The sequence below is a fragment of the Calliphora vicina genome, chromosome 3 (genome assembly GCF_958450345.1).
Source record: "Calliphora vicina chromosome 3, idCalVici1.1, whole genome shotgun sequence".
In the NCBI taxonomy this organism is placed as follows: Eukaryota; Metazoa; Arthropoda; class Insecta; order Diptera; family Calliphoridae; genus Calliphora; species Calliphora vicina.
The window spans coordinates 23,065,382-23,087,507 of record NC_088782.1 but is presented as its reverse complement, the minus strand read 5'-3'; the positions used below and the strand labels follow the sequence as shown (position 1 = coordinate 23,087,507).

The following is a 22,126-nucleotide window of genomic DNA, read 5'->3' as shown; positions in this document are numbered from 1 at the left end:
TGAACTGAAACTGAAACTGAACTGAAACTGAACTGAAACTGAACTGAAACTGAACTGAAACTGAACTGAAACTGAACTTAAACTGAAACTGAACTGAAACTGAAACTGAACTGAAACTGAACTGAAACTGAACTGAAACTGAACTGAAACTGAACTGAAACTGAACTGAAACTGAACTGAACTGAAACTGAACTGAAACTGAACTGAAACTGAACTGAAACTGAACTGAAACTGAACTGAAACTGAACTGAAACTGAACTGAAACTGAACTGAAACTGAACTGAAACTGAACTGAAACTGAACTGAAACTGAACTGAAACTGAACTGAAACTGAACTGAAACTGAACTGAAACTGAACTGAAACTGAACTGAAACTGAACTGAAACTGAACTGAAACTGAACTGAACTGAAACTGAACTGAAACTGAACTGAAACTGAACTGAAACTGAACTGAAACTGAACTGAAACTGAACTGAAACTGAACTGAAACTGAACTGAAACTGAACTGAACTGAAACTGAACTGAAACTGAACTGAAATTGAACTGAAACTGAACTGAAACTGAACTGAAACTGAACTGAAACTGAACTGAAACTGAACTGAAACTGAACCTGAACTGAAACTGAACTGAAACTGTACTGAAACTGAACTGAAACTGAACTGAAACTGAACTGAAACTGAACTGAAACAGAACTGAAACTGAACTGAAACTGAACTGAAACTGAACTGAAACTGAACTGAAACTGAACTGAAACTGAACTGAAACTGAAACTGAACTGAAACTGAACTGAAACTGAACTGAACTGAAACTGAACTGAAACTGAACTGAAACTGAACTGAAACAGAACTGAAACTGAACTGAAACTGAACTGAAACTGAACTGAAACTGAACTGAAACTGAACTGAACCTGAACTGAAACTGTACTGAAACTGAACTGAAACTAAACTGAACCTGAACTGAACCTGAACTGAAACTGAAACTGAACTGAAACAGAACTGAAACTGAACTGAAACTGAACTGAACTGAAACTGATAGGAAATTTGACTAATAACATTTAGAAACTAAAACTTTGAATTATTTAATTATTTAAGTTATGTATTTTATTATTCAAAATATTTTATCAATTAATTTTACTTATTATTTTTTTTTTCATTTTTTTCCATTTTAATTTTATGTTTTAATTGTGTCATCCTGTATGTTGCTTGTTTTGTGAAAATAATAAACTCAACTTCACCAAATTTTCACCTTAATCATCAACCACATTCAAATTGACCACCACACCACCATTCATTACAACATTCACCACAACAAATCAAATTAATAAACCACAAAAAAATGTATAAAATACAAACCTCAAACTTGTGTGGTGGTAAAAAAAAATTATGAATTTTATCAATGACAACAACCTAATTGGAAATACAACAATATATACTCACCGCGCACACAAATAAATAACAAACTAAAAAAAAAATCAAAATTTAATAGATGAATCGGAATATTTCTCAGAACAATTGGCAGCTGAACAATTCGCACAATACGCACCCCAAATACAGACATCCCATTCACCATTGCCACCACAACAACAGTCCCCACGTTTGCCCATGCAACAACAGCAGCAGCCACAACCACAACAACACCAATACCATTATACACCACAACAACAACAACCACAACCACAGCAGGCAATGCCACCACCACCCATACACCATCAACAACACAATACTGCTCACATTGTACCCAGCAATCAAGCTGGAACAACACAAGTCTATCAGCAACACAACAGCAATAGTAGACAGCAACAACAGCAAACATCACAAACACATGCGCAACAGCAACACCATCAGCATCAATATGCTACACCACTACAACAACAATTTATACAACATGAACAGCAACAACAACAATACCAACACTATCAACAACCACAAACATTGCGTCAATTAACCCCACAACAACAGCAACAACAACAACAATTGCAACATCAGCAACAACAAGGAATAAAACAAACTTCTCATTTATATCCATCTTCTACTTCGACAGCAACCAATCTGCAGCAACAACAACAACAGCAACATCAGTTGCAACAACAACATCAGCAGCAGCAACAACAGCAATATCAACAACCTAGTAATACATATAATCAATTGCGCTCAGCTATATTACAAAGTTCCCATCATCCAACTGGTGCCATTCAGGCCGATTCCTCCCAATCATCCACACCATCCTCTTCCTCCACACCCTCTTCATACTCCTATGATCAGTACGACAATAAAAACTATTCCAGACCACAAGCGACACCAACATCACAACCACAACAACAGCAACAACAAACACACTCTCAATTATATCAACAACACCAACAACAACAGCAGCAACAACATCACATTAACAATAACATCAACAACACTGCAACACTACAAAACAATAACGGTGCTCCAATTGCCACCCTCCAACAGCAAACCTCTTCCGCCTCTTCCTATACTTCCTCTGGATCCGCTAATCCCGGCAATACTGCTTCTGCTACTCAACAATTATTTTCCAACACTAATTACAATAATTATCCATCAGCAACTAATTTGCCAACACCATCCTCATCATCTGGCCAAAATTCATTTGCATCGTCTGCTAGTGCCGCTAGTGCTGGTGGTGGTGGCGGCGTCGTCAGTTCCCTAAATAACGGTGGTGTACAGACCACATCGCATCACCACCATCATCATGCCAATAGCAATGGTGTTGTCATCAATGGTAGCATTGGTAAAATAGCTGACTATGATCCGCTATCAGATGGTCCACGTAATTTACCGAATCCAAATAGACAAAGTACTACCCTGATCTATAGTTCCGATAGTCGTGGTAATGGTGAGTAGTAGTTGTAGTTAGTTACATTTTAAAATGCTAATATAATAATAGTGCGGTAAAAAGTTGAAAATTTTATTTTAATTCACACAACAAAAGTATTTAATGAGAACCAATCAATGTAGATTTGAAATGTAAAATTACATAAAAATATTTTTCGTTGAGGCCAATAACTTATGGGCAAATAAAAAATTGAAAAATGTTTAATATAAAAAAAATGTAAGCAAAGAATTTTGATAAAAAAAATTTTTATTTATTGTAAACGGAATTAAGATAAATTAATTTGCCTTTCGATATTATTCCGCAATTCAATCATTGATTTCTAAATTCTCTTTATATTGACAGTTTTTAACTCATTTTTAGTTGAGGAATCTACATTTTTTCTGGATACTTACTTTCCACAGAAAAAACTATTTTCTAAACCGTTTCAATTCAAATATATGTATATCACATATTGAACTGGTTTCAATTATTTTATAATTGAATCAAGTATTCATGTGCTCAAAAACTAAATTTTCTGATATTTTCTATTGAATTTTGAGTTTTGAATTTGATAATTTAGACAATTGAATAATACAATTTTCGTTATTGGTTGAACTTTAAATACAAAAATTATTGAATAAATTATTTCCGTTATTGAAAACACATTTTTGTTATTTTTTGTGTTTTCAATTACGAAAACTTAGTTTAATTTATATTCTTTGATGTAGGGTCTTTCAAATTTAGAAGACTCGACATTCCATCCGTTCATCATCCAGTCACAAAATTTAAAAATCTGTTTACGTCGGTTTAATTTGTTAGGTACGAATTTGAATACTACTTGATTAATGAGGAACGTGCTGTTATAATACCATTATATTAACATAGTTTTTATTTTAATATGTACTGCGTTTACATTTTTCATATTTTTTTGCCGAAACGTTACTGTAAATGGAAATACATAAATTTTAGTAAATTATACTTTATTTATTTCTTTTTATGACAGCTAAAAACAAATTGGAATGGCGTGCAATGGCCTAGATTTAATGTCATTTTTATTATCTATTCAATATCGATAAATTACTTAACCATCAAACTGTCTAAAGCTAAATTAAATTCAATTGTTTCAGAATCATTTGATGATTTATTATAAAAATTAAACAAAAATTAACAGCTGATCTCAGCCTAAACCGTTAGAGGGTTAAAATTAAGATTATAAACACAAGCTTGCGGAACAGTATGAGATTTAATTTGCGGAATCCGTATTGAAATCCATAAACTTGCGTTTCTACACTAAGTCCGAATTGTATTGCAACATGTATAATTGTACTGAATTTATCATCCCTGCCATTGATAAGGCTTTTATTTCATTACTGCTTCATTTTATTTGCAACTACTGTGTTTTCAAGCTTCCCTTTTTGTGTGATTTATTTATTTAATTGTATGTTTTACACATCTTTCATGCAAAAAATATTATTTGTTCTAATTAATTTAATTTAAATGTTTTTTTTAATTTGAGACATTTTCATTATTATATTGGGTGTAAACTTAAGAATGCGGGATTTTTAAAAATGTTTAGCTTTTATTTTGAAACATTATTTGTACAATATAAATTTATTCAAAGTATTGTTAGCTATGACCTTTTGCCATCTTTCTTGCAACATTGGATTCCGATCCAACAAAACTGCTCATCTTTTGAAAGAGCGTATCATGCCAATTTCGGATACTCGGTTCTAAGGTGAGGAGTTTCCCAGAGAGATTGTTCTGCATCGACCGAACAAAGTAGTATTAGGACGGGGCAAGGTCTGGACTATAACACGGGTGAAGCAAAACTTCCCAACCACTTTATTCTAAATAGTTCTTAACAGGTATGTAATACATACCTGTTAAGAACTATGTCATGATGGAATATTACGGTTTTATGTCAAATGCTCAAATGTCTGGCCAGATTTCATCAGCTCATAATAGATAGAACCCTTATGCTCGCACCTTGAATATTTCAGTTTGGTGTCGATTTGGTTGGTTGGCCGGGCTTCACATAGAATCTATTACGCTTCGTGTTATGGTAATGGATTATCGCAAGAAATGATTTGGTACAAAAATTATTTTCTTTTATAGAGTTCAAACATCATTTCGGACATGCAAAATCGTATTTCAAGGTCTCTCGGCTTTCAATTCGTATGTTAGCCCAATTTCCTTTCTTTTGGATGAATCCTTCTGCTCGCAAATGTTTTGAAATTGCTGCTTGAATGTTCAAGCTCTTGTTGAGTTTGAAAACAATTTTCATGATGTAATGCCTCCAAATCTCGGTCTTCAAAACATTTATGGCTGGCCTGAGCGATCTTTGTCTCTAAACCGAACAACCCATCTCTCGCACTTTGAAAAGTATCCGTTTTTGAAATATCAAATGATAAAGTACATTTTCCAATTTTGTAGGTCCAATAAAGATGTAACAAAATTTTATCAAAAGATACCACGTTTGTTTAAATCGAATAAGGCGTTCCAAAGTTAATCAATCCTGATCATTGCTAATTTTTCATAACAAATTCGAGATGTTCAATATTAGAGATCTATAAAATATGAACCATTGGCTTAGTTTATAGGCCATAAAATGCGATGCAGGTCCCTATAGTATTTAAAAAAAAATATTTGGTTTATTTGGAAATATGTTTAACCCGCCAGTGGTGACTCAAATTTTACTTCCACTAATAGTTAACTTTGTTTTTAAATTTATGTTTTTTGACAATAAAACAAAGATATTTAATCAATTAAATATCTTGTCCTTCAATTTTAAAATTATGAAATTTACCTGATAAATTTTTATTATGATAAACGTCAAAATGATTGTCAAGATAAAAAATGATTAGGTATAGTCTCCATTTATTAGAATTATTGCTTTGTTATGATAAAATTGTTAGTGCTTTTGCTCAGAAAACTTTGTCTTGACAACAAACGTCGTTAATTGTTATGATAAATATTTGTCAAGTATAGACAGGGGGTAATGGAGAATAAATTTATTTGATTTTAAATTGGCGGGTTAATTACGTTTTTAAAATTTGTTTCTATTGTTTCATTATATTTTGCAATTTATTATTTAATTTGTTTCTTTATTTGCCATTCAGTTAATAATTCTTATCCAAAACGTATTGGTTCGGTAGCCGATATTGATCCTGTTAATGGTATTTATGGTTCTTTATCAGCTGAACAACAATTGCAACAGCAGCAACATCAATTACAACAACAGCAGCAATACTATCAACAAATGCCAACAGTTCAACAGCAGCAGCAGCAACAACAACAATTACATCACAGTGTACAGCCAAAACAGTCGAAACAGAGTTTGGTAAGTTTTCATAAACATTTCGTATTTGTTATTACAACGAGTCAATTAATATTAGTTTTGGATTTCTTAATTTCAAGTTATTTTTCTCAATATTAACAAGCTTTTCTAAATTACAATTTTTATTTTCTCAATATTACAGTTTTACCATTTTCCATTTTTAGTTAACAACGATCTATAACCTTTTTAAGTGATTTATTAATTTGTTTGGTTTTATCTTGCAGCGTGTTTATCGTGCTCTGTACGATTATGAAGCCCAAGATGTTGACGAAGTTAGTTTCCGTGAAGGTGATATTATATTCGAAGTGGAGTCTATTGATTCGGGCTGGATGACTGGACGTGTGGAACGTACTGGCAAAACCGGTATGTTGCCAGCTAATTATGTAGAGAATGCGGTTATATAATAGGGAATGAATGCAACTGTTGCCACTAATAATAAGGCCAATAATAATATGAACAACAACACCACCACCAGCAATGGCATCAAACACAAACAAATTATTAAAAATGGCCATGGCAACAGCAATATTAACAGCAACAGCAGCATGAATGGCATCAGCAGCAACACGACCACCACAAATGCGACAATTACCAACAATGGCCCAGCACCCCTTATAAATCGACGTAGTAATTTAATGACTACGTCACGTAGTAATCTTCGTAATATCAGTAGCAATAATTTGTCAACAAAACACAGTTGTTGTTGTACAAATCACATTGCTGTCATTTTAATATTATGCGTTTATTTAGCTCTTGTATTTATAATATTCTCTAATGTCTTTTTCGATGATAACAAAAGCAACAACAACGAAAATAATAGCAACAATAATAAAAACACTATTAAACATAAATCGCAAATAAATGGAGGCGTTGACACGCACTCCAAAGAGGATGATCGATCACAACAACAAAATTTTTATTATTATTTACTAAATCATGTATTTTAACAAAAATAACTGAGTTTTATTTGGAAATTATTATATGAGAAAAGCAACCAACAAATTAAGGAAAACGAAAATATTTTTAACCCTTAACTAACATTTATTATTATTAATCATTAAACTATAATCAGGGTTTCTCTTTCAAAATTTCAATTTTGAAAAATTTGTATTTGTTTTTAATTAAATTCTTGTTTTTGAATATATTTTTTTTTTTATTTATATTTCTTGCTAGCAAAGAAATATAAAGTTTTTTATATAAATACTTACATACAAACATACATAGTACATATATGAATATGAAATAAGACCAATTTTATAATACTAACAATTGTATATTTTGAGCAGCTTTAATTTATAAAAGAAACTATTTAAAACGAAATTTTTTTGCAAAATATGTATCTAAAGAAATTATTAATTTTTAAATGTTCTTTCTATTTTATTAATAAACGAAATGAAAAATAAATTAATTGAATTAAATAATATTTAAGTAATAGAACAACAAACATACTCCTAATGAATTTGTTTAAAAAAAAATATCAGGCCTCTCACACATTTCAATCGGAATGGTTTTAATCCATTAGTTATTATTCCGATCGATTTGGTTTTAGCTTCTTCAGATTACGGTTGATTTTGATAATTCCAAAAAGATTTAATAATTCTCCCAATAAGCACCAAAGCCTCAAAAATTCTAGCTCTTGCACATTTTTTTAACTTGAAAAATATTTGAAAATATTTTTCAAATAAAAAACATGGCTTGAATTTAGTGTAATACAAGTGTAATTCAATGGCTTGACTTTAATTCAAGTCTTGAATTACACTTGCTTTCAACTAGAATTCCAGTAAAAATGCTTATTTGAACTGTTTTTCTGATTATAACTCGACAACGTAGTAAAATTTTAATCAGATATGGATTAACATTTTGAGAAAAACAAATATCAATTCCACTTGTAAAACTGAATGTGGTTTTTTCATTCCGAAAAAAATATTCGTTCTACTTTTTCTGAAGAAGCAATATATGGAATTAATTCCACTTTTGTGACAGGGTTAATAATACTATTTATTTATGGCCTGCTTTTATAAAACGTATGTAAATTGAATGCGCTAATGCAATTGATTTTATAAGAATGTCATTTTATAAAACGAAACGTTTTGAAATTGTAATTTTTTCCATAAAAACTTATTCAAACGTTTAACATGTTGTTTAACAAAATGTCGCATGAACTTTTTAAGTTTTTCACAAAAGATTTGTTTTAAATTTCCAAATGTATTTTTATAAAACTTTAAATATTAATGAAAATCACTTTAATTTACCACTACAAACTTCCGTTCTATATATTTATTCTATGTTACGGGCAATATTATTTGGTTTTGCATTTACATTATAACAACAAATACTTGAATTTCAAACAAGACATTGGGAAAATTATCATTTATGGTTTATTAAAGATTACAAAAAATCATTTCAAATTAACGATTTTTGTATAAAAATTATAAAAATTGTTAATCTTGTTTCATTATTTCAATAATGCCAGTAATTTCAACAAATAGATATCTACGGTTTAAACTATTTATGCCCATAATACTATGCACTGATAGATATATATTTGTTGAAATTGCGGACATAAAACCTTAACAAACATATAAAATTACTAATTTCTAAATAGGCCTTTTATAAATCCCTTACCCTAAAATTTGTTTATAAAAAATATAAAAACAAATGTATGAAATAGGTCTTTATGTGAGTTGAAATGAATTTCAAAATAACGAAGTAAATGAATGTATGTATATCTATCTTTAAAATGAATTTACTATAGCCATAAAATAGTGCATTTAAAAAAATATATATTAAAAATTTTAAATGAGAAATTAACACATGATTAATAAAATATATACATAAATAGATATTGGGCCGCCTCATTACAAAAAAAAAAATACCAGGAAGCAAACTTTAAATTATTAACCCCCTTGACAATTTTTTTTTAAAAAAATCTATTTATCATAACAATTAATAACGTTTGTTGTCAAGACAAAGTTGTCTCAGCAAAAGCACTAACAAATATTTCATAAATGGGGACTATACGTGATAATTTTTTATCTTGACAACCATAGGGTAACGGGCATGTTCTAACACGCGCAAAACATTTGTGATTTGAACTCACAGGACTCTTGGCGAATTCAAATTGGATGAGTGTACTTAAGTGAACTAATGATGTATTTGGACTAAATCAAACTTTAAATAAATAATAAAATGGTTAATAATTATTAGACTATAGTTAATTTTTGTGACAAAAACTATAAACTAAATATTTACAGACTTCATAAAATCGTATCTGATATTTTGTAAATAAACAAAAATCTATTGGGGTGCAGTTAAAGATTTTAGTCGGAAGAAAGTTATTTTTAAAGTCGAACCGAAAGGAGGATAATTTTTATTGGTAAAAATGTTTAAGTGAACTCTCAACACTTGATTTAATAAATGTTATTTAATGTTAACAAAAATTATTAAAAACATTAAAAGTAGAGTTATTAGAGTATAATTTCCCGGACTTTTATCACTCCCGGAAAATATTAAAAAAATCAGTTCATTCCCGGGAATTTTTTAATACTAAATTAAGCCAAAATTACACCGGGAAAAAAATGTGTAGTTCGTTTCAAATAATAACTTTTTATATAAACAAATTTAAGCCAATATTATTGTCGTTATTTTCTCTAAATATGAAATTCCTTAAAGTTTTTATATTATGTTAAGCATCTCAATAATTCCTAAAACTAAGACGACCTATTAGAAATGATAATTTTCCTGATCCAAGCTAGTGATTCACTCTTAATGTGAATCACTAGCTTGGATCAGAAATAATATATGAATATAAACGAATCATTCGATTGGCAATAAATCATAACTTTAAGAAGAAAGCTTGTACAGAATTTCCCTAAATGTCCCGACAATAATATCACGGGATTTTCTACAAAAATATTCCTCGGAATTAATTAATTCAAACGTAATTTCAACAAATAGATATCATCGGATATCATAACTTGACATTAATTTCAAATCAATATCTACTTGTAAAAATTGCCAATTATTTTTTCTCCCGTAATTGATATTACGGGCATTATTTCGACATTTAATAAGAAATGAAACACTGTCGAATCGCAATGTTTATTCAATTTTGTTTTAAATATACATAATTTTATTAAAGTATTTTAAAAACAATTCTCCTTTGGTGTTTTCAAATCAAAATATTTTATTTTGTAGATTGACACATTTAAAGGTAATAAATACACATACAATTAATACTAAATTTCAATAACTGAGTGGGGATGTTGAGGCGGCCTATTTGTATATCACATACAACAATACAAATACATAGTTAAAACTGTTTTTTTTTTTAAATACTTATAAAGAAATTTGATAAAATGTTTTTTATTATACAAGTATATAAAATAAAACCAACAAGCTTTTCTAGTTAGTCTAATATTATACATGCATATAAACAATTAAAAAAAAACTGAGAATGGCAATGCAATGGGAATCCAAAAAAAAAAATTCTGAAAATTTCTCAGAATTTTAGTGAAACCGGCCAGCTGGAAATTAAAACATTTAAACAAACATCATCTACAGATCATTAAATTAATATATAATATGAAAATATTATTAGGTTTTCAGTACAAATTGATTTTGTCTAGCCATTTGATAGAGACATGAAACATGTAGCTGGGAATTTGTTAAAAGGAATCAAAAGTTGTTATTGCCATCTTATTATCTATAGTAATAAACCTACATATACAACATAAATCAATTAGTAACATATAAAAACAAATAAAACCCTTTTTTAGAAAACCACAAAAGTCTGTTAGAAAGAAAAATTATACAATAATTAATAAAATATACAAAAAAAAACCTTATTAAACATTTTTACCGCAATTTTATACACAATTAGAAACAACATTAAAACACTAAACAAAACCAAGCTTTTACTTTTAATTTTCAACTAAAATGGTTTTAAGATTTAAAAAAAAAACTAAATAAAAATACTTTAAAAGTGCCTTTTATTTGCAAAAAAAAAAAAAAACTATTATAAAGAAAAGTTAAACACAATTTTCTTTAATAATTTATATTTAATTTATTTAATGTAATTTTATTAAATGATTTACTAACATTTTAAAAAAGTGGATTTATAAACAAACAATTATTTATTGTTAAATAAAGAAAATAATAAAAAATCTTTTAAAAATAAACCAAGTTAAACTTGCATTTATATAATAAATTATCTACATAAAAAGAAAGTATTAAATTATTAAAACAACTTTAAAAATCTGTTTTGCATATGGAAATTGAAAAAAATACTATTAAACTCAAAGCAAAAGCAACAGTTTAATTAATACAAATCTTTATCTGCATATAAAGAAAAGTTTTTAATTTTGTTCTTTATGAAATGTTATTATTGCATGTTAATTTTGAAACTTTTATATTTAGTTAATTAATTTAAGGAATACCATTAAAAACAAACAAAAACATAATAATTATTTTATAAAGTAGATAAAAACAAGAAGAAGTAAAACACCACAAATACTACAAGCAATCACAATTTATGAATTTATATGCAAAAACAAACAAACAAACAGCTTCTTAATAAATAAACTTATCGACAACTAAAAAGCCAGTATAAATAAATATTATAAAAAGAAAATAAATTAAATAAAACTATTGAATAAAACTAAACGAAAGTGTGTGTTTCAATTAAAAATTTTAAAAACGAATGATTTTGTACATTCAAACAGGTATGTTTACACGAAAGTAAAACTAGTAAATCATGTGGATTCGATTTACAAAACACGTTTTGACCCATTGTAGGTCCAACTTACTATGGTCTTATATACGTCGTTGCACAGGTCTGTGAAATATCTATCATTAGATATCCATATTGTCTATATTAATGATTTAATAATCCAGATATGGATCAAAAATAGGTCAAAAATCGAGGTTGTCCTGGTTTTTCCTTATATCTTAGCCATTTGTGGACCGATTTTCTCGATTTTAAATAGCAACCGAACCGTTAGAATTTCGGAGATATTGATGTATCATTCGTGTATGTAAGTTATTTGGGGGCTTCAGAAAGTTGATTTCAACACACAGACGGACAGACGGACATGGCTATATCGACTCCGCTATCTATAACGATTCAGAATATATATACTTTGTGGGGTCGCAAATGAAAAATGTAGAAATTACAAACGGAATGACAAACTTATATGTATATACCGTTGCCACTCATGGTGAAGGGTATAATAAGTAGACAAGAGAGCTGTGCCGAATCTTATATACCCATCACCAAATTATACTATAAAATAAAAATTTTAAATACATATTTTTAGGTAAACGAAATTTAAAAAAAAAATTAATAGGGAAATTTTAATTTTTTTTCACGTTTTTCTTTAATTAAAAAAAAAATTAATGTATTAGTGAAAAACATTTAATAACAAATTTTTTTGTTGAAAAAAAATTCGGGGTAAAAAATATTTTTCCAGATTTTAACCCATTGTCTGTCCGACTTACTTTGGCCATTGCAAAAGTTTTAGAAATGTCTATTATTGGATATCCATATTATCTATACTTTATGCCAAAATTTTTTTTTTAATTTCTTTTAAAATTTTTATTTAATTTAAAAAAAAGAAAATTTTACTTTATTAGTGAAAAACATTTAATAAAAATAATTTTTTTCCCGATTTTGACCCATGTAAGGTCCGACTTACTTTGGCCTTATACACGTCATTGCAAAGGACTTTAAAATATCTATTATTTGATATCCATATTATCTTTACTAACGAATTAGTTTTCCAGATATACATATATACAAAATAGGTCAAAAATCGAGGTTGTCCTGAAGGGTATAACAACAAAAACTAATAAATGTCACATATTGGCGTAGCAGGTGCCGAATTACCGCATTCATTATCTCAACAGAAATAGCAGCAACAATTAAACAATACTACATAGTTATTTTTCTTTTAGTACATCATTATTTGTACTTGTAAAATATATTTATTAAAAATACCATATGTAGGCAATAAAAAGTTTAGTAAATTTGTAAAAATATATAAATCAATGTGATATGTTTAGCTTAATTCTATAATTTGTGAAAAGTTGATTTTTTTAAAAAAATTTAAACTGGACGGAACTTTTTTGAATGTTACGAATAAAAATATGTATGCATGTACTTAATAAATATTGTTTGAATAGAGAAGGCACTTAAAAACTTATAAGGCAATACAATTATTAAATAAAATAAATGGAGGGATTAAAGTATAGAAATAAAATATATATCATCATATAATATACAAAACAACGTAAAAACAAAAATACCAAAATCGAATGTTTGATAAATTATGATTAATAACTTACTAAATAGTAATATAAAAAAAAACTAAATTATATTACTATCATTCTGTTTAAATTTGTGAAAATTAGTTTATATGAGAGATACTTTTCATATTGCAATGGTTTTTTGCCCATCACTTTAAAATATTTTGAAATTTTGTAACGTTATTTTGCATTTTAGGTGACTATATGTAAAACTTGTACATTCAATATCAAGCATAGCTGATTTCATGATCGTAAGCACGCTCACGATACTCTTCACTATCGGGCAATGCATGATGTCTTAGACCACAGAGACGTGGTCCAAAACGTAGCATTATGATAATAACACCGACAACGAAAAGGGCTAATGCAGCTACGGCTGGATACAGAATAATAAAAGCCATTTTTAATAAGTATTTAAAAAAAAAACGAAAAACAATTATATGTCGCTTTCTCGTTTTGTATGCAATTCTACGTATTCTTCACGTTGCCTTTGTTGATGCAAACCTCTGCCTTCGTGACGAGGATGTCTTTGTTGGTACTGGTGATGTATTGGCACGTCTTCTACTTGAGCTTCGATATCTTCGCTAAAAAGTCGTGGAGCGGGCTGTAGGAAAAAATAACATGGTATACATAATTCTGATACAAGTAATAGTAAAAATTACCTGTAGACTTTGAAAATATTTGGCGTCTTTCAGTTCGGTAAAATCTAATGGTGGTTGATTATGAGGTGTGGCCGACCAAATTGACACTAGCCAGCGATTGCCTGTATGTCTATCCTGCCAGTACTGACGATGTTTCGAACAGCAACCAAAGATTATATTCAAAATTATTATGGAACCAAGTACAACGGTACACACAGCAATTGTCACATAAAATGGCGAAAAATTCCCATAAATATGACCAGTAAAAAATGGATTATTTTTGTAAGCTGTTCGTTCGTCGAGCGTTGACATAGTCTATCAGCGGAAGACTACTTTTTCAAAACAAGTCAAACTTGGAAAAACGTAATGTAATAATAACACAAACAGCGTCTTTTAGTTACACCCTATTAAAATGCTAGCAAGCATTAATAAGTAAACAACATGAATTTTATTTTGAACACTTGTGACGACACGATTCACCATAACAACACGCATTGATATTTAATAAGTCTCTTAGAATATTCCTGTGTATTCCAAAACGCCAAAGTATATCACTAAAAGGAAGAAAATAAAGAATATTTAGCTTACTATATAATTTGACTTGAACATTTTCTAAATTTTCGATTTAAAATGAGTTTTTCATTGTAGACACTCCCCAATTTATAAGCTTGGCTTTTTTTTGGGTGTGGCGTTTAATTCGTATTAGAATCTTTAACATGGCAAAAGCACAAAAGTTATACATTCGCCGTAAAATATCTTAAATAAATACTCACAATTTGTATTTAATGTCAAGTTTTTTTATATTTTTTAATTTACATTTAGTATTTTGTTAATTCCACATTTATTTTCGATTATTTATTTTTCTTTTTATGATCCTCATAAAAAGTCTCCAACACAACAAATAAAAAATTATGAATGAACCCGTTTTTTATATTTTACTATTTATTGAGCTGTGTTTAAACAGCGTTTAATGACAGCGTTGCATTTTACACATAAAGAAAAAATATATTTATTGCGAATTCACAATTATAAATATTCTTGATTAATTCACTGAAATTTATTGTAGTGGGATAATCTATTTGGCATAAATCAAGATCATCGAAACAGCTTGCATTTTAATATTTTTTTTGGTGTTTATAGCTCTCATAATTATAAGCACAAAAATGTTAAAATTTTTTCCTGCTCTCTTAGTTTTAGGGTTATAGGCATTTAATGTCAATGACGCATATTTATTTATTTATTTATTTATTTATTTATTTATTTATTCACAGTAATATAAAAGCCTTCCTAGGCCAATTAACATATATTACAAGATTAATTGCACCTTGGACAGAACTACAACAAATACAACATCAAGGCGTATTTAACAAGGTGACAGCAGTGGTGAATTGAAATAAATACAGGCGAATTCACTTATTTTTTATATATAGAGTTTGACAAGGCGAATTCATACAAGGTGGTGTCAGTTCTACAAAAACAACGATTGGTCTTAACAAATGTCAAAAAACCAAAATGAAAAATTAAACAAATAAGTATTTAAACTTAATATAGTGTAGATAATTGAATAGTGAGGGCTTTAATTATTTATGTAAACAATAAATTTTTTGTTAATAAGCTTAGTATATGTAGATATTTAAATATAAAAACAAGGTTTGACAATTGTTAGAACCAAAAAGCGAAAAAAAAATTATCAGCTGTTTGACTGACTCCACCTTGTATAAATTCGCCTTGGAGTTTGACGTACGGGCGAATATTTTTTATATATGTAGTTTGACATTTGTGCGTGCTATTTCTATAATCAGCTGTGCTGCCGATGGCACCTTATTAAATGCACCTTGGAAGGTGACGACAGACCTACAACAAATACAACATATACAAAAACAACAGGTACTTTGTTTTTGTAAAAAGATAAGTCAACTGTCAAAGTTGCCTGTGGTTGTTTTTGCTTTTGGGTTTAAGATAACACCACTTTAGTAAAAAATTCAATATTGAAAAACTAAAATACAGTCCTAGACTCACAATGGGTTAATGGATTTAGTCATATTCACCCTTATCATGGTTGGCGTAAACGTCATACGCCTACGAAGTTTCGTACTAGATTAGAGAAACAGTTTGCATTTTATCTTTAATCTAGTACGAAACAGTCGTAGGCGTATGACGTTTACGCCAACCACGATATATTGATTTTATATCAATCGAAATTATATTATATATCATATCAATTGATATCCATATTGTCTAGAAGTATTATCCAGTATAGTAGATATTTACAAATATATATCAAAATTTTAAAGGTGTATAACTCGTAAACCTTAAGAACAGACAAATTTTTTTAAATTTTTTACATTTTGGCTTTCATAGTCCTTCAACACTAAATTTTTTTTCAAAATTCAAGCTGTTTCGCAGGTCTTGATGAGTTCCCAACTTCGGCATAATTTAAATTTGTAACATGGTTAGTGTTGATGGCAGAACTAGGGGCAACTGGATTATTAATAGATCGCATACTGCCGTGTTAGAATTTCGTGATGATGTTGTAGCAGAATTACTTAATTAGTTCCATTTTGTTTATTGCTTAAAGTTTATTTTAATATATTTCAACTAATTTATAAAGGCTTAAAAAAAAATACACTAAATTTAAATAGTGTACCCTTTTGCTTGAAATCTTTATTTATTTGCTATTGTTTTCTGGACTTATTTTTGATAGAAAAGAACAAACCAACAAACATTAAACAATTGTTCTTTAAATCGTCCGAAATTCATCACATCTTTATAAATCGATGGTTTTCCATCACTACCCGTCAAATTTTGAAAAACTTTATTTTTGAAAAACTTTATTAGTTTGCCTTTAGATATATTAATAATTAGAATTGTATTGCTTATGATTAAATATGTATGTATATAGTTTAAAAACTAGTTTTAATATCAAATGTCATGATTAAATTTGTGCATAAATTTTGTATTATTAAAAGCGTTGTTTGTGTTAGGCATACGATATGTTAAAAGTATTAAGGCACTTTTATTAAAGTTAGCTTCTGTTTCTAAATACATAAATATGTTATATAGTGTTTTTATAATTGACATATGTAGAACATGCCATTGCAATCTGGACATTTCTTGGATAATTCATAAGGATTATTTGGATTTAATGATAGAAAATATCGCTTAACGGCTGCTGTAATTTCATTGCCTTTATTTGCGATGTATTCGTAGCTTAAATCTTTATAATTTTCCAAAACATGTTTTACCATACGATATAAAACAGATTCAGTAGGTATAAATAACTTCAATACTCGATGAATTTCGTCCAAGAAACGTTCTATGAAATCCTGAGCCAATTTCATTAAAAATCTTAAAACTTGCTCTTGGAAATTGTCGGCCATACTTAATATAACATCTTGAAATTTATAACCATCTGTAATATTTTTCATAAACAGGTCTCCATACTGTTTTAAAAATATGATAACACCATTTGGTAATGCTACTGCCAGATTGCGCAATATCGATATAATATTTTGTGAATTGTTGTTAGGATTTAAGGGATCTTGATTAATATCAATGGCCTGCTCAATAGTTCCAGTCGAATACAAAAGTCTGGCCATTTTAGGTGTTTGTGTTGTATAAGTGTCAGAGTTGTGAGTAGACGGTATGGGCCGAGCAACTTGCTCCAATATATTAGGACCTTGTTGATGTTGTACACTTTGCCTAAGCGCGGCCGTATCTACCGGCAACTCATTATTTAAAACTACACCTTTGCCAGCTTCCCCGAAAGCTGGTCTGACATTACGTTGGTTCAGTTGTTTATTAATTTTAAATAAATCATTTAAATATTGCCGGTCTGGAATTTCATTAACGCCACGTATGATATCCATTTTTCCTTGTGTGCTACCACGTATACGCACCGTTTCTTTTGACATTTTATCGAACATTTTTCTGCAGAGAAAGTTTTCATTTGCATTAAAGTCTCAATTCAACATATTACACACACTACTCACCTTTGCCGATTACTTAGGGTTTCACGATAGGACTTGATCGAATTGACCCGAGCATCATTGGCGATTTGTGAAGCCAATTGGAAATTATAAACCGAATGTGTAAATAGGACTAATGACGCTGATAATTGTAGAACATCAAGCGAAGAAATTTTATCACCATCGTTATATTTCTGCGCAATGAAATAAACATATGTAATTTTTAATAGATCAATATATTGGAACACGTTTTAGTTACAACATGACTTACAAATATTAAATCTAGAACACCATTCGCTACACCACTACCGGAAAGTACAATCGAAGATATATTTATGCCATTGACCAAAACTTCTATACCCTACAATTGTTGAAAATAATTAATATATATAGACTTCAATACTTACACATTTCGATTTTAAGAACTACATACCGCCGTAGCTTTACCAGCTGCCGCCATTGATGTCATAAAACGAGTTGCACCGGCAGCAAACACACCAACGGCACCACCAATCACACCAAGATAACTGCCTCTAGCTTGGCTATCGGTTATACTAATCGACTGTTCGTGTTTTTTACGATCGCTCAAATTCAAAGCTGAGGTTATTGATGTAAATGCTCCAACGCCTAGACCAATTAAACCAGCCGCTCCTACGACTGGAGCTGCTATTGGTAAGGCTATAGCTGCTAGAGGCACACATGCTGCACCAATACCCATTACAGCTGAACCAGTTTGTGCAATATTCATAGCTTTTGCCCCAGTTGTCCCATTCGGCGTACAATATATATCCAATATTACTTCATTCTTTTTATTGAAGTTATAAATACCGTTTCGTGGTGCTACCATTGTACCAGCGGGTAAAACATTTTCATCTACAAACGATTTCCAATTTTGATAAACTCTTCCTGTTTCATCAACATAAATCATACAGCATTTACTACTATCGGAACGGTCTTGAAATGTGAAAATTAATGTATTATATGTAAGTAAAATAGAAAATTTGCTGTTTTTTAATATGGAATTCAACCTACTAACACATTTTCTACAACGAAATACGGGATGACATGAAAATTCAGTGGAATCGAGTGCAGTGTTGAAATCTTCATCTTTTGTTACCATCACATAAAATATATAAGATACGGAAGTACGATTTGTGTATTTTCCTAAAAGTACATTAGTGAAAAATTGTTATACAAAATGTTCTGCTGCTGTGATGTGACTTACTTTGAGCCCAAACGTTTTCAAAAATAGTATTTCTTAGATTTACGATGGTTTTTTGTCCCTTTTTTTGATCAGGTATTAATTGTTTTATTTTATTCTTCATAACTTTAGCATCATTTAAAGTTAATCTAAAATAGAAAAATATATAATGAATTAATAAAAACCTATTTCATTCTATAAATTTATTTTTGTCGTAATAATTCCACCGCTGAAATTGTTCCTTAAAATTTAAACCATATGTACATTAGGTATATAACTAATTTTGGCAAAATTTTTGGCATGCCACCACTAATGACCAATGTTGTACATTCCCACGACAGCCGGTTCTACGCAACGGAATGACCCGAGTTCACTCGGCCAAGGGCTGTCAACTCAGCAATCACTGCTGATACAACAACAACCAATGTTGTATAAATAATGAAAATAATTTTTTTAGGTCATTTGGAATCACCCAAATTTTTTTTTCTCTGAAAAATTATATAAATAATTTCATTTTTTTTTGCAAGTGTGAGGGATATAACCTTCGTGAGAAGGGTATATATGTATAAGTTTGTCATTCCGTTTGTAATTTCTACATTTTTCATTTCCGACCCTATAAAGTATATATATTCTGGATCCTTATAGATAGCGGAGTCGATTAAGGTATGCCCGTCTGTTGAAATCAACTTTCCGAAGCCCCCAAAACATGCATACACGATTCATACATCAATATCTCCGGAATTCTTCCGGCTCGGTTGCTATTTAAAATCGAGAAAATCGGTCCACAAATGAGATATAAGGAAAAAACCAGGACAACCTGGATTTTTTACCTATATCTGGATTACTAAGTCATTAATATAGACAATATGGATATCTAATGATAGATTTTTCAGAGACCTTTGCAATGACGTATATAAGACCATAGTAAGTTGGACCTACAATGCACACTGGTTTTTTTTCCGTTTTTTTTTTGGCATAAACTCTAATTATAAGCAGTTGAATTGAAATTTGGTTTGTATACATTTTGTATACTCCTAGTTTCATATGATTTGGGGCACTATTTCATATAGCTGCCATATAACCGATCTGGTCGACATTTTGACGTTGATTTTTTCAAAAACGTGTGGATTCGGACAAAAAGGATTAGTTTCTTATTAATCTGCACACTTTGGTTAATAACTTCTCACTTACAACTTTTTGCAACGCTTTGCCATGCAAAAGTACTGATCCACGAAACACAACTACACTTGTTAAGCTCATTCTAAAAATACATATAAACAAAACACGGTACAATTGGACAAAAACACATAACAACGTCACAAACATTGGTAAACTATAGTTTTACATACCAGGACAAACGTATTTTGAAGTATAATATGGTGAAGGTATATAAGGGTACTGCTACAAGTTCAATATATATTGTGATATTTGGATCGCGATCCATTTTATTGGATCACTCAAAATTAGGTTATTCTGCAGTTTGGGCACTGCAACACGTTCAACATATATTGACCACGATCCAGTATCGCGATATTTATTGAACGTGTAGCATGCAGTATTGATGGATCGCGATCCAAATCGCAGAACAACATAATTTTGCGTGATCCATTACAATGGATCGCGATCCAAATATCACAATATATATTGAACGGACAGAAATAAAGCGGAAAATTTATCGAAATAATGAAAATCTGGCCTTACAAAAAAAAAACGAGTTAGGGCCTTTCTATATTAAGGAAACGATATATAAGCAGAAAAAAAAATATAAACTGATATTGATCCTCTAACAAATTCTATTTCCGGCCGGAACGCCGCTTTTGTTTTCTTCATAAATCAAAAAAGCCAACTTTGCGATACTGCAAAACTATTTTAGCAATAGAAATTGATACGTAATTACGTATACGTAAATTAATTTGTATTACTTACATACATATGTATGTATGTATATAAAAACATACATACATATGTTCAACTGTATGAACCATAGGTTTTTGGCAACAGACTTAGGTTTTCTCCCTCTCAGTAACGCTTCTATGAATATATTATTCTATGTTTTTAATAATGAAACATAACTACAAGTTCTTATTTAATCATAATAATAAATGCGCAATAAATTTGTATGTAACTTACAGATCCCATATAATTTGATCTCCAAACCCACAATTTTGTGCTAGTTCCTGTTGTGCTTCTTTTATGTTTTTTTTAGCAGCAGCAATTGCAGGCAACTCTTCTCCAGCCGCTTTAGATTGACTTTCCATTTCATTAAAAACAATATTCTCCTCAGGTGTTCTTGATATTCCACTTAACAACTCCTCCAATTGAATAACATTTAAAGAATCAATTCTAACCATATCAACAATATCCACTTCGTTACAACCTAAAGATGTCACTAAAATGTTTTCCATGTGCTCACGACTTCCTTCCGCGGCTATATTTTTCTCCAACATTATTTCTTGAAGCTGTTCCAAGGAAAGAGATGAAACTTTTGTTCTCCTAACAATTGGAATCTTATCAGTTCCTATATCTGCACGCAATTGCTGTTGTAGTTGCTCCTTAGTCCTCATACTGGCTGTTGTACTGGCGATTGTCGACTGTAGTCGTTTGGTATATTTCTATCACTCTTATAGACTACTTTTCTCATAGAAATGATGGGAAACCCCAAGTTCGGAATTTAAAAATCACAGACCAAAAGAAAATCCGAAGAATTTACAGGGTGGCGCAGGCCAAAAATAAAAGCTGAAGGGCACCATACACTATCAAAATGCTTGATGTCACTTTCGTGTATGTGTAATTTGATGCTTTGATGTACATTTGATTAATGACTCGTCAATCTGCA

General features: G+C 29.9%; 4 protein-coding genes across 6 annotated transcripts in view; 1 reads left to right on the top strand and 3 right to left on the bottom strand.

The window, feature by feature from the left end:
• The window catches only part of Lasp (lasp), a 128,489-nt gene extending 116,645 nt beyond the window's left edge, over window positions 1-11,844 (top strand). Inside the window, exons 5-7 of one of the 3 annotated variants that reach the window (XM_065506335.1) lie at window positions 1,486-2,859; window positions 5,958-6,178; window positions 6,400-11,844. In XM_065506335.1, coding sequence (XP_065362407.1) covers window positions 1,486-2,859; window positions 5,958-6,178; window positions 6,400-6,579 — 1,775 coding nt within the window. In that variant the 3' untranslated portion in view covers window positions 6,580-11,844. The remainder of the gene's footprint in view (window positions 1-1,485; window positions 2,860-5,957; window positions 6,179-6,399) is intronic. The other 2 variants (XM_065506336.1, XM_065506338.1) reach the window with 2 other exon arrangements.
• Window positions 11,845-13,114: 1,270 nt separating this feature from the next.
• On the bottom strand, window positions 13,115-13,881 carry wrm2 (wurmchen 2). Its single transcript, XM_065505520.1, has one exon. The coding sequence runs from the start codon at window positions 13,879-13,881 to the stop codon at window positions 13,708-13,710; it is 174 nt and encodes a 57-aa protein (XP_065361592.1). The 3' UTR covers window positions 13,115-13,707.
• Window positions 13,882-13,916: 35 nt separating this feature from the next.
• Window positions 13,917-15,036, bottom strand: wrm1 (wurmchen 1). Its single transcript, XM_065505519.1, has 3 exons — window positions 14,895-15,036; window positions 14,143-14,675; window positions 13,917-14,084 (listed from the first exon to the last, which is right to left on the bottom strand). Exons 2-3 carry the CDS (start codon window positions 14,431-14,433, stop codon window positions 13,917-13,919), a joined length of 459 nt encoding a protein of 152 aa, XP_065361591.1. The 5' UTR covers window positions 14,434-14,675; window positions 14,895-15,036.
• A 1,899-nt stretch (window positions 15,037-16,935) lies between these two features.
• On the bottom strand, window positions 16,936-21,886 carry pst (pastrel). Its single transcript, XM_065504541.1, has 7 exons — window positions 21,421-21,886; window positions 19,315-19,439; window positions 19,122-19,253; window positions 18,523-19,043; window positions 18,361-18,450; window positions 18,114-18,283; window positions 16,936-18,051 (listed from the first exon to the last, which is right to left on the bottom strand). The coding sequence occupies exons 1-7, from the start codon at window positions 21,852-21,854 to the stop codon at window positions 17,190-17,192; spliced, it is 2,334 nt and encodes a 777-aa protein (XP_065360613.1). The 5' UTR covers window positions 21,855-21,886; the 3' UTR covers window positions 16,936-17,189.
• Window positions 21,887-22,126: the final 240 nt, after the last annotated feature.